Source organism: Symphalangus syndactylus, chromosome 11 (genome assembly GCF_028878055.3).
Source record: "Symphalangus syndactylus isolate Jambi chromosome 11, NHGRI_mSymSyn1-v2.1_pri, whole genome shotgun sequence".
NCBI classification, from domain to species: domain Eukaryota; kingdom Metazoa; phylum Chordata; class Mammalia; order Primates; family Hylobatidae; genus Symphalangus; species Symphalangus syndactylus.
Genome location: NC_072433.2, coordinates 127,431,026 through 127,447,234, shown reverse-complemented (window position 1 = coordinate 127,447,234; position 16,209 = coordinate 127,431,026). Strand labels below are relative to the sequence as shown.

The 16,209-nt window shown below is 44.2% G+C and overlaps 1 protein-coding gene across 1 annotated transcript in view; it reads right to left on the bottom strand.

Annotated features, from left to right (window-relative positions):
- Positions 1 to 12,582, bottom strand: part of HSD17B2 (hydroxysteroid 17-beta dehydrogenase 2) — a 62,869-nt gene extending 50,287 nt beyond the window's left edge. Inside the window, exon 1 of the mRNA XM_055299575.1 lies at positions 12,148 to 12,582. Within this exon, the coding sequence (XP_055155550.1) occupies positions 12,148 to 12,412 (265 nt within the window). The 5' untranslated portion in view covers positions 12,413 to 12,582. The remainder of the gene's footprint in view (positions 1 to 12,147) is intronic.
- Positions 12,583 to 16,209: the final 3,627 nt, after the last annotated feature.

Genomic DNA, 16,209 nt, shown 5'->3' with positions numbered 1-16,209 from the left:
TGTCCTACCTATGTGGAAGATTAACCTAATTTTATCTTCCGTCTTGGGCTGTTTCTTGGATTTTAGCCTCATTTCTCCAATTTTAATTTGGACACCACCACCTGAATACAACCTTGGCATGTCAAATTCATCATGTCTCAAACAAAAGATAATATATTTTTCACAAAGTCAGCTCCTTTTCCTCAGTCTCACAAGACCTACAATTTCTCTTCATTGTTAAAATCACCCTCAGACCCTCAGAATCATTCTCTACGTTCCTTTGTCTATGCATTCATTCCTTGAGCCTGTTGTGGGCACCATGTTTTTCACTGGGGCCATAGTGCTTCCCTGCATGGAGCTCATGGTCCATCTGGAAATCCAGGCAGTCAAAAGAGGAATTAGAAAGGGCATTGATGAAAGCCATGATAGGGAGAGTCCAATGTGCAGTGGGTCTCTCCTTTTCTTCTCTGCCTAGGTTCAATGAGACAGCAAGTCCTGTAGGGCTTCCTTCATAAAGTCCCTCCAGTTGGCTGCTTGCTCTTCCAACTCATCGCCTCTACCCCAGTCTCCTACGTGCTCTTGCCTCTTCTCACTTCTGCCCACTTCTCTGAACTCTCACACATTATACTGTCCTGCAATACCCTGGTTTCTTGCCTACCTGCTCCTCTATACTACAAGTTGATTCAATGTCATGAACGCATGCTATTTGCCAATGTATTCCCAGTACCAGGCACAGAGGCGCTCAATAAGTGTTGGCTAAATAATGAATGATTGGATTCTAATCCCCTTTCCACACTACTAATCAGTTCTTTTTTAAAACCCTCCTATGCCATTGTCTTCTTCTCTAGCTCTTCCCTAAACTTCATACTTTAACAACATACCAGGTAGGTTCTGAAGTAGTAATCTAGAGGTAGCCAGGTAACAACCCCTGGGCATGACTGGAAATATTTGGAAAGCAGTGACAAGTTTCACGAGCACAGGGCACTTATGATTGCTCACTGGAGAAGGGCCACCCCTGCTAATGGAGGGAGATCAGGAAGTTCCTGGCTGTTCAGTCTTTAATGTTCTCTGGTGCTATGGGGTAAGGAGTTCTCTTTCTTAAGGAATGAAAGTCAGCTTTGCCGTAAGATTCTGTGTCTGAACGTGGAAGGTGCTTGGGTCAGCCGAGCAGGTATGAAAAAGATGGCAGCCAATGCCCCTTTGCCTCAAGGGGAGCACACTTGCCATCTACCTGTCTGCACTACTTATATTATCTCCTTGAGCTGAAAGACCTGCATTTGAATTCCAGCACTGCCAATTACTTAGTTGTCACTTGACCTTAGTTATGTAAACTCTTGAAAACCCCAATTTCTTCATCGTTGAGTGGGGTTAATAATAAAAACCGTTTCATCAATATCTGGACCACGATCACTCTAGAATATGGGTATTGAGTATATTGTGTACGTTTGCTCCTCTTGTGTACATTTAAAGCTTTTCATAATTTTTTTTTTCCATCTCAGCTCACTGCAACATCTGACTCCCAGCTTCAAGCGATCCTCCTGCCTCAGCCTCCCGAGTAGCTGGGGTTACAGGTGCCCACCACCATGCCCGGCTAATTTTTGTATTTTTGGTAGACATGGGGTTTCACCATGTTGCTGAGGCTAGTGTTGAACTCCCGGGCTCAAGTGATCTCCCTGCCTCACCCTCCCGAAGTGCTGGGATTACAGGTATGAGCCACCGTGCCTGGCCCATAATATTTTTTTAAATTATCTTATAAGGTGTTTGTGAGAATTAAATGAAATTAGGCATGGAAAGTGCTCCTTACAGTGTCTGACACATAGGAAGCCTCTGATACAAGGTGGCTCTCAACAGTACAGTCACACCACGATCCTGGCCATGAGGGTTTTGAGGCACGGAGATCATCTTCTCCACTCACTGGTTTGTTGCATTATGTCTTCCTCCACTAGAATTAATCTTCATGAGGGCAGGGCCTTATTCTGTTTTTGCTCCACACAGTATCTCCCGTGTGCATAGCAGGCAATTGGTACTGAAAACATGAGCCGTGAAAACAACCAGCTTCGGCCCCAGCCACAGCTCACATCAATCACACACCCTGCTCCCAGTCAGCACCCTTCTCTCCCCACCTAACAGCTAATGCCCTGTCTCATAGAGAGATGGGGACTCAGGAGGAAACGCAACAGGTGAACAGTTTGCCTAGAGCAAAGGTCTTCACAGTCCAGCACCTCCCAAAGACTCTGTAACAGAAGAACCAAAAAGACAGCTCAGAGTAAATTATCAGGACTGAGAAGAATCAGGAGAGAAAACTCAAGAGGCTAGAGTGGTCCCAGCAGAAGCTCTCAGTGAGGTCAGAGCTTGAAAGGGCATGAACCGAAGGTAGACAGCACAGAGCCAAGGGTCTCGACACGGGAGAAGCATCTGTCAGCGAAAACCTGGATTAAGCTGAGACCTGCAAAGCAAGTCTGCTACAAAAAGAGGGCTTGCTAGCCAAGAAACAGTCAGAATGCAAAAGAACAAAGGAGCAGGGCACCATTGTATGAGGCTGATAGGGCACATTAATGAATGGCCCAAAGGCAGAACTCTCATCGCCTATATTCCTTTCGTCTCCTTTGCCAAGGGGATTACTGAACTGGAAAAATAGGAAATAAGTAAAAATCATTATATTTTATAAAGCACCTACTATGTATCAGGCAGCAATATATATTCACAATCTTGCTTAATACTTAGAAGAGATATCAATCATGGTTCCACTTTATATGTGAGAAAAATTAACCTCAGAGAGGTGAAGCAGCTTGCTCATGAGTGCAGAGCTAGTGAGTAGTCTAATATCTTCATTTAGATACTGTATATCTTAAGAGGGAAGCTTAGGATGGATGGGGGTCTCACTGGGGGTAAACAGCCCAATGCTGACCCCGTTTAAGTTCACAGTCAAACCTCCCTGGACCATTTTCATACCAGCTGCAGTTTAGACACAGCATCTGCTATTCAGAGAGCTGATTTTCTTTTCTTTTTTCTCTTTTTTTTTTTTTTTTTTTTTTTTTGACAGAGTTTCACTCCGTCACCCAAGCTGGAGCGCAGTGGTGTGATCTCGGCTCACTGCAACCTCTGCCTCTCATGTTCAAGCGATTTTCCTGCCTCAGCCTCCTGAGTAGAATAGCTGGGTTTACACGTGCACACCACCACACCCTGCTAATTTTTGTATTTTTAGTAGAGATTGGGTTTTGCCCTGTTGGCCAGGCTTGTCTTGAACTCCTGACCTCAGGTGATCTGCCCACTTTGGCATCCCAAAGTGCTGAGATTACAAGCGTGAGCCTCCAAGCCCAGCCGGAAGACTTGGTTTTCTGAACCTAGTGTGACGGGGGAACACTTCTTCCCCACTTCCTATGCTGTCTGCAATGTGGAGGGATATCTTTCAGTGTGACGTTCCTGGCCTCTCTGGCTCCTCTATCCTCCTCCCCCCAGGGAGGTAGAGCAAGGCATCTGATTGGTGAGTTTGGCAGAAAGAATTGGACATGAACATTTTGCCTGGTGCAAAGGTCTTTTCTGTCTCTAGCAGGAGAACCAAATGACAACTCGGAGGAAATGACCAGGACTGAGAAGGAGAGGAGAAAATCCAAGAGGCCAGATCCTCACATGGACCCTGTCGTCTCTTCCTTCCAACCTCCCAGCCTATAAACACCTGTGCTAAGCCCAGCTGCCCCGTCCAGGCCCCATCTGTGGGTGAGGCCTGAGACTTTTCGACCTTGCTGTGGCTAAGCGCCGTTATTACCACATGCCTAAGACCTGTGCTCCAATGCATCTATCAGGAATAAATCTGATGTCTTAAGCCTCCTCTCTTGTTTCTCCATTGGTGCAGAATTCGGGGGAAATTCTGTTTAGGGACTTACCCCACCAAACAAAGCAACAGCCTCTGGTGAAGAACCCTGCATTTGTTCTGATTTAATTTCACCTCATTTAGTTCCAGTTGGGTTTGCATCGCTCATACCAAGATGGTATGTGATATTAACTCTGAGTCAATAGCTCAGAGGAATGTCAAGAAAGAAACTGGAAATGGTTCAGAGGAGGCTAAACAGAATGATGAACTTTCTGGAAACTAGGCCATGGGAGGAATGGTAAAAGGAATGAGAAGATTTAGTTCAGAGAAGATTTGACTCTGATATGATGCAGTCCACATGTTTCAAGGGCAATCATGCAAAATAATACTTTAATTAGATTATCTGACTTCCAAGAGCAGAGTTAACTTCAAGGGAAGAATATTTTGCTTATTATAAAGAAGATATTTACAACTATTAGCATTGTATAAAAATGAAAAAACTTCCACCAATAGGACTTCAACTCCCTATAACTGGGATTATTCAAAACCCCAAAGGATGAAATGGGATTATCCTGAAAAGCGTGTTCCAGTGTTGGGAAATGGTTGGGTCTGAAATAAAGTTTATCTATATGATTTTTATAAACCCTAAAGTGGGTGAATGAGCTGTCCTTGGCTCCTCACCCCTCTCCCCTCAATATCACAAGTGACCTAAAACAAGGAGGGCAGGCCAGGGGAGACCCCTCGCATGTAGCCAGATCCTGCCTGGGGAGCCCAAGTCCCCACACCGCACTTGCTAATGGGAGGGAACATGGAAGGCTCAGAGATCTATATGCTCCACTAGGGAAAAGCTTGGCCCAAGAGGAGCTTCTTTCTCCCCTCATCCTTCCTTGAAGGAGTCTGTGATAGCCTGAGTAAGAAGACAGAGGCCCTGATAGCAAAGCAACCCACAGAAATGGTGTCAAGAGACGCAACTGCATAAGCAAGAGAAAAGCTTCTTCTCTGCCTGCTCGTCTCTGCAGGAACCAGAGCAGAAGTTGAAAGCTAACATTTGGGCACAAGAATGTGTTCTGTTTGATCTATGGGATTGTTTAAAATATTAGAAAGAGACCAGACGCAGTGGATTACACCTGTAATCCCAGCACTTTGGGAGGCCGAGGCAGGTGGATTAGCTGAGGTCAGGAGTTCGAGACCAGTCTGACCAACATGGTGAAAGCCCGTCTCTACTAAAAACACAAAATTAGCCGGGCATGTTGGTGGGCGCCTATAAACCCAGCTACTTGGGCGGCTGAGGCAGGAGAATTGCTTGAACCCGGGAGGAGGAGGTTGCAGTGAGCCGAGATCGTGCCATTGCGCTCCAGCCTGGGTAACAAGACCAAAACTCCTTTTCAAAAAATAATAAATAAATAAAATAAAATATAAGGAAGAAATCGTTGCCAACTTGTTTTAAATGGGAGATTTCACAGACAAAGATCCACAATTTTCTATTTCCCCTTAAATACCACAAAAATGGCAAAGTGGCAATAATTGACTGGAAGTAGGAAGCAGCTGCCCTCTCTAGTCAGGGGGTATGTGCTCCAGTTTGTATGGAACTTACCACCCTCCACCAAGTTCTACACACTAAGGCCAAGTGCAATAGTTCCGGCTCACGCCTGTCATCCCAGCACTTTGAGAGGCTGGGCGTAGTGGCTCACGCCTGTCATCCCAGTACTTTGGGAGGCCGAGGTGGGAAGATCACTTGAGGTCAGGGGTTCACCTGGTCAACATGGTGAAACCCTATCTCTACTAAAAAATACAAAAATTAGCTAGGCATGGTGGCGGGCCCCTGTAATCCCAGCTGCTTGGGAGGCTGAGGCAAGAAGAATTGCTCAAACCTGGAAGGCAGAGATTGCAGTGAACCAAGATCGCACCACTGCACTCCAGCCTGGGCGACAGAACGAGACTCTGTGCAAAAATAAAATAAAATAAAATAAAAAGAAAGGGGAAAGGATCAGGAGAGGAGATGATAAATTTGTTTTAAAACATGCCAAATTTAAAGTTTCAGGCTAAAATTCTGGAAATATGAGTCAGGAGCTCATAAGTATGTCAGGTATACAAAACCACGGTTTGCCAATCCTCTCACAGAGGAGATAATTGATACCATAGGAGCAGGTATGACTTTGCTACTGGGTAGGGAATGCAACCAAATAAGAAGGTGGAGTAAAGACAGAGTCAGAGATTACCTCGGAGGAAGGGTAGGAAGAAGAACCCAGAAGAGTCAAAGGACAAAGAAGTGGGGGAGAAGCATGGAAATGCAGTTCCTGCAAGGCTAACGAGGCCATGAAAAGAAGGAAAATATGGTCAGCAATGCTGGAGCAGAAGTCAAGCTTTGGTGATTAGAAGGACACCAGTGGCCCTTAGAGAGCAGTTTCAGCAGCCTGGTGGAAGCCAGTCGATGTTCTGTTTGTGCCACATCCTGGGTAAGCAGGAGCATGCTTAGAACCAAGTCAGCACAAAGCCTTCTCCAGGGCAAGCTAACAATTAAGTCACTACAGAACAATGGAGCTTCCAACAGCTCAGCCATGTCACTCTGCCCTTTTTATGCAAATGACCCCAGCAAAAAGAACAGCAAAGGTAAGTATCTAAGTGAGTGGGCAGATTGGGACACTCCTATTGTGTCCAACTAACGACCATGAAAAGGAGAGGACGTTTCACCCACATGGTTGGTTCACTCACTGCGCATTCGCTCATTAACATTGTGTTAGGCCTAAGGTGCTCAGAGACTGAGAAGAGGCACATGGTCATAAAAAGACACCTGGTTCCTGCCTTCAAGCAGCTTGCAGTATAGTTGGGATGGATTTCCATGCCGTCAGAATACTCCCCCAAAAAAACACTCCATCTATAATGCCTTATACAATCATTGTTCAAACTTTCACAAAATTACCTGGGTTAATGATACCTTTTTTTATGCTTCCCTGTAGTAGATAAAGGTAAAACTTAAACCGCATGATAAGTGGTGACATTTGTTCACGTAAAAAGCATCTGGTAGACTGGATTATAGACTCACTAACGGCCATCCTGTCAACATCCACCATCACTTTGTTGCTCATGCTTCTCCAGCATCTATCTACAAATCTAACCAAGTTCTATTTCATTATTTCCAACTGCCAGTGACACTTCACTTGAACTACCCCTCACTGCTCTCAGACTCAGTTCTGAAGTCAAGCTTAGCACATGGCATCTCTCAAATCATAACCCTCTGCAAACATCCCTAGCCCTGTCTATGGTACTCTTATTTCATCGTCCCTCATAAGCATCTTCTACACCCAATCAATTGCCAAGCTTTGTATTAAGCAGAGTCATGGGCACATAACAGATGTTCAATATTTACTTGTTGATTGAGTGGACACGTTTTATATCCTGGGTAACCTTTGTGGGCTAATACCAACTATGGATCGAACGCTTCTAATGACAGTGGTTAAGAGGATGGCTTTTGGTGACAGATGGATCTGATCTGGGTTTAGTCCAATCTCGGCTACTTAGTAGCTCAGTGACTTTGGACACATTTCCTTGTTTACAAATGTAAGTTATTAGGGTTGTGAGAATCAAATATAAAATGCATGTAAAGGTCAGAGCACAGAGATGTTGTTTCTCTTAGTCTCTTAGTCCACTGTCAATGTTTATCCATCTAAATAATCTAACGTGAAATCCAAAGGAGTCAAAACCCCAAGAAGATACCCATGGTATTCAACTTGAGAACCTCAGTTAGACTATTCAACAATTGCAAGGAGGGATCATTACTCACCTGAGACCCTTTCTTGTGAGCATAAAATATTTTCACTGAAAACAGATCTTACTTCTCCTCCTGGATCCATTCTCCAATACATCCAGTTTTGAAAATTTCAACTAAAAATTATCTAATGCAGCAAGCTTTATTGAGTGCTAGCTGTATTCACTGCAGCTACTTAACCAGTTGGGCTGGAATACTTTCCCACTTTCCCCCTAGAAAACTAACTTTAGATTCTGAACGAGGTCCCTCTTTTTGTCCAGCTTTCCCCAGCCCCACACACAAGACCTGTGTCTGCCTGGGATCCACTTTGGGAATTAACCTGTAGGTTTCTTATGTGCCCCATCATACAGCCACAGTTGGGTGTGGCCATGTCTTCCCTAGTGGTCCATGAGGCCCTGAGGTGTCTGCTCTGTACACAGTAGATGCTGAATCAGGACTCAATATTTGAGATGGTTGAGAAACACTGGAGGGGGCAGGATGAAAGGCCAGAGGATAGAAAATTAAAGTTACCTGTGCATCTCCTGCCAAGCTGAAAGGGTAGGCTGAGAAGGACAACGCATAACCTCAGAGGAGGGGGAAGGAACTCCAGTGAATGTGTGTCCAAGATGAAGGAAAAGTAGGAATTTTGATCCCATCACTTGACAGTAATTGCATGGTCTTAAAATTTTCTTCCCCTTTTGCTTCTGGAAATTGCATGGCACATACTGGGCCCTCAATGAATATTTATTGAGTGAATACATGAATGCTTCTCTCTGTTTGTCAACCTTTTCTTTTCCTTCATGTTCTTCCTAACTGCTCAAACTTTCCCCTCACCACTCCAATACAGTCATTCTCTCTCTCTCTCTCTCTCTCTTTCTCTCTCTCTCTCTCATCTGCTAACTCCATCTATAGTAGTATAACATATGTAGGGGTGTGTGTGTGTTCGTGCGTGTGTGTGTGTGTGTATTTTCCGTTTACAGAGGCAAAAACAGAGTCCCAAAATCCAAAACCGAGCACCAAAGTTTACACAGCTGTCCACAGAGCTAGTAATAAAGATGCAGCAAATAAGATCCGATTCCCCCAGAACCCTCCCACTTTTGTGTGCATCAATCTGTGGTGCACTTTGACTCCCAGCAGCCAGCACCTGCGATTCTTTACCCAAAGGGCCAGAACCCACTTTGCCAGCCGGTGTCCACATGGTGCCAGAAGTGCATGGAGTTAAGTCTCCCCTCTTACCCACAACCAAGGGGGAAGAGAGGTGACTGCCCTTAGCTAATGATTGACAGGCGTGAAGGCATAAAAACTACAGCTCTCCAGTCTCCAACTGGCACAGCTCTGATGAGTGATCCACACTACCCCACGTCCGCCCAGGGTGATCAAGCCCAAGTGATCTTCAGAGGACTTCTCAACGTTGCACCCTTACCTGGCTTCTTCCTTTTCCCTGCCCATCTTCTCTGGAAACCCCCCTAATAACTCTTTCGCACAAATCCTCACAGAAAGGTCTGCCTCTGGGGACCTGGCCTAAGGCAAGGTAGATGCAGGATTCAAACCCAGGCCTGTCTGTCTTCAAACTTTTTTCCCACTATGTTGTGGTTGAGATGTTATTACAATCGTGTTGGTCTGCGCTTTGTTCATTTTACAGTTATACATTTAAAATGCATCATACAACCCTGTCTCCACTAAAAATACAAAAATTAGCCAGGCGTGGTAGCACATGCCTGTAATCCCAGCTACTTGAGAGGCTGAGGCAGAAGAATCACTTGAACCCGGGAGGCGGAAGTTGCAGTGAGCTGAGATCATGCCACTGCACTCCAGCCTGGGCAACAGAGTGAGACCCCATCTCAAAAAATAAAATAAAATAGAATAAAATAAAATAAAATAAAATAAAATGAAACAAAACAAAACAAAATAAAATAAAATAAAATAAAATAAAATGCATCACACATACATTTTAAAAATTGGAATGGCCGCTGTGGCTTTAGGCATCTTGAAGACAAATATATATTCAAACACTCTATGCTTGCTTACTTTATCTTACTATAATAATATTGTCTCTGAGGCAACAGACTTTGAATATCTTAGCAAAATGAAATAAAGGGCTCAAAGGGGAGAAAAAAAGCCTATTTTTTTTTTACTTGTCTTTGTAATTGCCTCCCACCTAGGTCCATAATTAAATACAAACTAAAAGGAGCTTTAGCTGTTTTGTGTTCTAAGTATTTTTATTATATGAATAATGTAATCACACTAGAGAAATTTGAAATCCAGGGGATTTCAAATACTCTAATCCAACCATTAACCAACTATTTCCTTTATAAACTATTTCCTTTCATTTACAAACTATTTCCAGTACACTAATCCAACCATATACAAACTATTTTCTTACAGCCGTTATCACAGCTTTTTGCCTAGCCCAGGGATCTATGCGTTTGACGTGGCTGCAGACTTCTTCCACCCCTGGGATTTTCTGTGTGTTTTCCTTTGGCCCAAGCAGTTTTCCACGTAACACAGTTCTTGTGGCTGTCATTTTTAATGGTTGCACATTGTTATACCCAGATGTTGTACCATATATTATCACCCTTTTGGTGGCTTTTGATATTTAATATTAATCTTATTAAATAATAAGATTGTGTTGAATGTGCCATTTTGGTTTTGCTTCTACTCTTTTTTTTCATATTTCAGATTATGTCTTTAAAATAAATTTCCAAGACTTGAATTATCAGATAAAGGAACAATATATATGGTTTTGATGTACACTGCCACATTTTTCTCTGGTCCTGCCCCACCAAAATGCATACTAATCTATGTTGTCATAAGCCAATGTGGAATAAAGGTTATTCCAAACTCAGCATGGCTTTTTCATTCTTTAAAGAGATCTAGTCTAACAAAATGAATTCATTTTAAATTTCCCAATTTCATACAAAGGTCTTGAAACCTTGTCTAGAATGATATGAGCACATAGCATTCCTCACAAAAATGACAGAGAACTTCAAAATAACAAAGAACGTGAAAGTGACATTTCAGTCATCCTTAAATATATGTAGTGCTCATCTTAATTCTAAGCTTTCTTCGTTGCAATAAGCATTTCATGCAGGGATTAGTCCTTGAGCTTGAGCTGCCTAATTGATTCAATCATCCTCACTCAACATTAAACTGGAGGCACCTTTCAGTGGCTGATGTGGGCTCACTGGGTTGGGCGCATATTTTGTGAGCATTAATTAATACCTGCATCTTGAAATGCAGAGGATAAAGAATGTTGACAAAACAAACAACCAAGAAGGGATTCCCATTTTCTCAGCTACCCTGCGGTTTGCCTGAGCTCATCCTAAGGTTTCATAACAGAACAGGACACAAAACAGGAAAACTGAGACTCTCTTACAAATTTCAACAATAAGCCATTTGAGAATTCTAGTAAAAAAGTGGAAAATCCAGCCAGAGTCCCAGATTGATGATTCCAGGTGATATCAGACATTCTTGCAGATAAACTCCCATTGACTGAATTTTCTCCCTTTAAACTTTCAAAAATTAATTTAAAGAAGCTTGTTTTCTGTGGCATGTCAAACCCCCAACAAGCACCAATTTGCATTTTGTTTCAAGAAAGCATTTTACTTTAACCCAATAACGAAGTCTGTTTCTCTGTAAATTGTCAAGCCCCCGATTTTCTCCCAACCACATCTGCATCCCATTCTTGCCTTCACCCTGATGATCATGGTCAGAGGGGTGATGATCTCCCACAAATGATTCCACAGCTGATTTTTATTTTTTTTATTTGGCCGGGCTTTCTGGGTTAGGATAACGCTGGATAATCCTAATTACAGCCCTATCCAAGCTTAAACTCCATAACCAAACAAAAATTTTACAACTCAAAGAAATTTAATTTGGCCTCACACTTGCAGTGGGGAAACACACACACACACACACACACACACAGAAGGGAAAAACTGGCAGCTCAGCTAACAGGCAACTGAATGTTGGACTCGATGCCAAGTTGGTCCAATTAAGAAACATTAGAGATCTAATGAGGAACAGTTCAGACAGGACACAAGGTTCTTGACAGCAGCCAAGCAAACTGCAAAGTCTCCAGCCCAGGTAAGTGAATCACTTTAATATTTCAAAACAGCAAGGGAAAAGGAGAACTTGGCTTGAAAGCTTTCTTGCATGCCTAGGGAAGAAGAGTCCAGGTGGAGAAACTGGCTAAACATTGATCTCAGAACAAAAGTCCATTTAAACCTAAAAAACAATCTATGGGCCATTCCTGGGTACAACAGAACACATGAAATACTGCCACCATTAATGGCAATATTAATATTTATTCCTGGGAAATTAACAAAATCGTTGTTAATTAATGGCAATATTAATATTTATTCCTGGGAAATTAACAAAATCATTGTCTGGGTGCACTTCATCCTCTCCTTCCCTCCCACTACCAGCCCCTTCAAATGCACCTCCTGGGAAAAACAGAACCAAAACAATGTCATGAAAAATACTTGGGCGAGGGCTTTCATTTACTCCATGCCAAGTATTTTATTTTTAAGCCAGGTTTGACAATGTCCTGCTAAGGCAAAGCAAGTTTCAGATCGTACCCTCAGTGAAAATTGTATCGCCGTCTGCTTACCTGTCACCAGGACTGCCTTCTGATCCACAGGTAAGAACTCTTGGCCAGATAAGTAAGTATACATGAGGAAACACGACAGAGAGAAGAGGATCAAGCCCCAAAAAGGGGACAGGATGAGTAGGCACCCTGCACAGAGGCCTGCCAGGCAGACCATCCAGCTCCACAGCTGCCCCGAGCTCTTCTTGTATTTCCAAAATAGCGTCCCACATAGTACTGTGGGGACAGCCAGGCAGATCCATGCTATGTCCGAGAAGAAAGCGCTCATTCTCAGCGACTCGCTGCACCTTCAAGTGCTCAGGGCCAGTGAGTCTAGTGGGCAAAGGCGGGCTAGAGGCAGCCTGAGTTATGTGAACAGAGTCAAGAAGGGAGGGGAGAGAGCAGCCCCAGCCCCTTTCGACTGAGCATAGATTAAGCATAATCAGATTCCCAGTGGGTAATTTAAACCAGTGTGCACTTCAACATAAATACCAAGGCACTTCCTATTTGACTGCTCTCCCCTCTCCCCGCCCCCTGCATACACAACACATGCACATACTCACCCACAGACACGCACCTTCTTTTTTTTTTTTTAATGACAGTCCACCTCTGGAGAGATGACTAATTGGATAATAATTGACAGAATTCGAACTGCACGGAGAATAACAGGAAGATCCTCCAGCTCACAGGAAAATACTGTCTTCTTCAAGAGCCTGCAGTGTGTCTGGGTGCTGAGTCCTTTTTGTGACTTGGGAATGAGTGAGAGCGTGTGTGTGTGTGTGTGTGTGCGCGCGCGCGTGCATGCATATAAATATAGGCAATGGATGAAGTTTGGAAAATAGATTCTGGAAGGGAAATCACCTCTGATCTGGTCCATAGCTTCAGGACTCCTACAAATCCCAACTGAGGCAGGCTGAAAGGTTGGATGGAGAGGGGTATGAAAGAAGAGGAAGATATTCCTTGGCAGAAGAAAGTGCTTTGGTCTTGCCTGAGTGGAAACATGCCAGGGAGAGATAATAATGACAATTAACTAATAGCAGCTAATATCTATTGGTAGTTTTTTTGTGGCAGAGGCTGTGTATAGCTGCTTATTTGTTCATTCTCTTTATTGCAAGCCTATTCTATGCCAGGCTCCACTCACTGGGACATCTCTCCTCCTCCCTGAATACAATATCCTTATGAAGCTGGTTCTAGTATTATAGTAATTTTACAGGTGAGGCAACCAGGGCACAGAGAGGATAAGAGACTTAGTCAAGATCACGTAGCAGTGGAGTCTTGCAGCCTGATCTGAGAGTTTTGCTCCTAAGCATTCTATTCCACTGCCTGCTTTAGGCAAAAACTTTTTTAAAAAATAGTACATTATGTGCTAGATCTTTCCTCCTTTCACCCCATTTCAAACTTATAAAACCCTTTGAGGTGGGTGTTATTACTATGGTCAGTTTACAGAGAGAAAAACTGAGGCTAGGAAAAAATAAATCCCTTACTCACAAGTGGCTTAAAAGCCAGCCCTCTTCAACTACAGCCCTACCTAACAGTGCTGAGCCAGAGAGGGGCCACTGCACCTGGGCTCACGATGTGCCCCATATGGGCCACATGCCTGGCTGGAGGGAGGCGAGGTTCTGATAAAGGCTGGGCTTTGGCATAGCTAGAGAGAAATATTCTATTTGAAGTCAGTTTCCTCATATTCAAATCTAATCTTAGCTCCACCACTTATTAATTATATAGTCTTGGGTGGGTCAATTCTCCTCCCTAGATCTTCATCCCTTCAGCTATAAAATAATATCATATCGTTCCTGGAACAGTAGAAGGAACCTCATAAATGCTAGTGATTGATGTTTTTTAAACAGGAGGAGAATTGAGAATAAGAGGAAGTCATGTAAAACAAAGTGTCCAATGGAATATAGACTTGTCCCAAAACACGTGCTGGAGTTAAATGAGGGGCAGGTGGAGGAAGGGAGAGGATGCCTTTTGATGATGTTGGGGAGGCAGGGCTCAGGAAGGAAGGCCCCCAGCAGCATATCCCCTGTAAAGGGAGGTGAGGGAGAGCCCACCTGGGCTCAAAGCCAACTCAAGACCCAAGGGAGAAGGGGTGGGAAGCAGTGTCTTGGGAACCATTACTGTGCTGTGGGACTGTGGGGTTGGACAACAAGGCAGTTATGAGGGTCTACGTGGAGTGATGGCAACGGTTGTCTGCCCTCCCAGCCACATGGACATTTTAGTCGGGGAGGTGTTACCACCTCCAGGCCGGGAAGCTGAGGGGCAGAGATCTGGAATTGTCTTTGGCTAGCCCTGAACTCTCCCTCTCTCCATGGACCCCAATTCCTTCCTGGGTGCCATCTGAGCCACGGGGCACCTCTCACAATCCTTGTGGCCTCACCAGCCTGCAGCATCCTGGCAGTTAGCTCCGGTCGAAAAACAGCTTCCAAGTGGGGAGACAGGACTAGTTATGGTTCTTTGCTGAGAGTCTGGGCATTTGGTCAGTGGCTCCCACATCTGGGCTGGGCCAAACACCTGTGCAGGCTTCCTGCCAAGAGCACGTCCACATGAGAGGAGGTGACTTTTCTCCTGGAGGCAGCCCCTGCGAGTTCCCAGACTTACTCTGTCCTGGGGCTCCCAAGGGGAGGGCAAAATCTGTGAGCAAAAGCCACCCTCAGGCCACACAGAAGTCCCATGAAGGATACTCCCTGAGCCCTGATGGTGAAGGGGCTGAACAGTATTAAGAAAATGAGCTTTCGGGTCTCACCGACTCTTAAACTGAGTTCGAATCCTGGCTTAGCTGTGAGGCACTGGGCAAGTTACCTGCCCTTCCTAAGCCTCAGTTTCCTCTTCTGTAAAATGGGGGTAGGAGGAGTCCTTCTTCCAAGGGCTGTTTTGAAAAGTGAATGACACCATTCTTGCATGGTCCCTGGCACTGACAGGCACTCATGGATGGTAGGCACTTTTCTCATTGTTGGGAGTGCCCACTGCCTCTTAGCCTTTTTCCTCTGGGCAGAGAGGGAGGTTCTTGACAGCTACCTCCTCACTCATTTATTTCTTCTTTCAGTTCAGCACCTGGCTGTTTCCTTTGTCATCCTTCAGATATCTGCTTAAACATCACTTCCTGTCACCCAATCTGAGTATCTGCTATCAGCACGCTTTATTCATTGCCTTTGTTGCATTTAGCTCAATCCACAATTATATATTTACTTTGATCATTATAAGAACGTTTTCTGTCTCCCGTACTAGGCCGTAAACTTCATGACGGCAGGAACCTTATCTGTTTATTGTTTTTTCTTTACTGTTCATCAAATGCAAAGTCCAGTGCCTGACACATCACGTGTACATTATTAATAATTGTTGCATAAATATAGGAAGGATCACATCTCTATTGAGAGTCTTCTGGTGGCCAGTTCTGCACCAGCCATGGAGGAATTCAGTAGTAAATAATATAGACCCGATTCCTGGCCTTGCAGAGTTGAGGACCCAGTGCTTCCAGGAGGCCTGCTGCAGGAGCAGGGACTAGTGGGGGAGTATGGTGGTGGAAAGAAGGCTATTTACCACTTGGGGAATATATGGAATTGCAGAATCCCCAGGTGAGAACTAGCCCAATCCTTTCTGAGCCCTGAATGTCCTCATCCCGACCTCAGGGCCAGTCCGTCTCAGAGCTACCACTGAATGAAGATTTCCTGCATCCTATTGAGCTAAATCGTGTCCCTTGTTTGTCCCCACCATTTTGTCCTGAAGCTATTCTCTAGGCCATCATGGCTTGGCCAGTGTCCCTTTTCTTGCAAAGCTTGCTCTCAGCCTTCCAGGGAAAAGGAGCCAATTGGACCAACCCATTCTTACTAATGATGCCAGTGGGTCAATATGTCATTTCCTCCTGCAAGCAGAGGGGCATTTTGGAAAATGCCTTCTGAAAACAAAACATCTTACCCAAAAGAAAGGATTGCCACCCCCCCAAAAAAATTGCTGGGCAAAAAAATGCTGGGAAAAAAATGCTGGGGAAAAAAAAAATGCTGAGAATCCTCCAATGTACACTTTCTTAGAATTGGTGGATCTTGAGTTTAGAAGAGAGCTTGAAGAAGGAACTTCCCATCTAAAATGGGA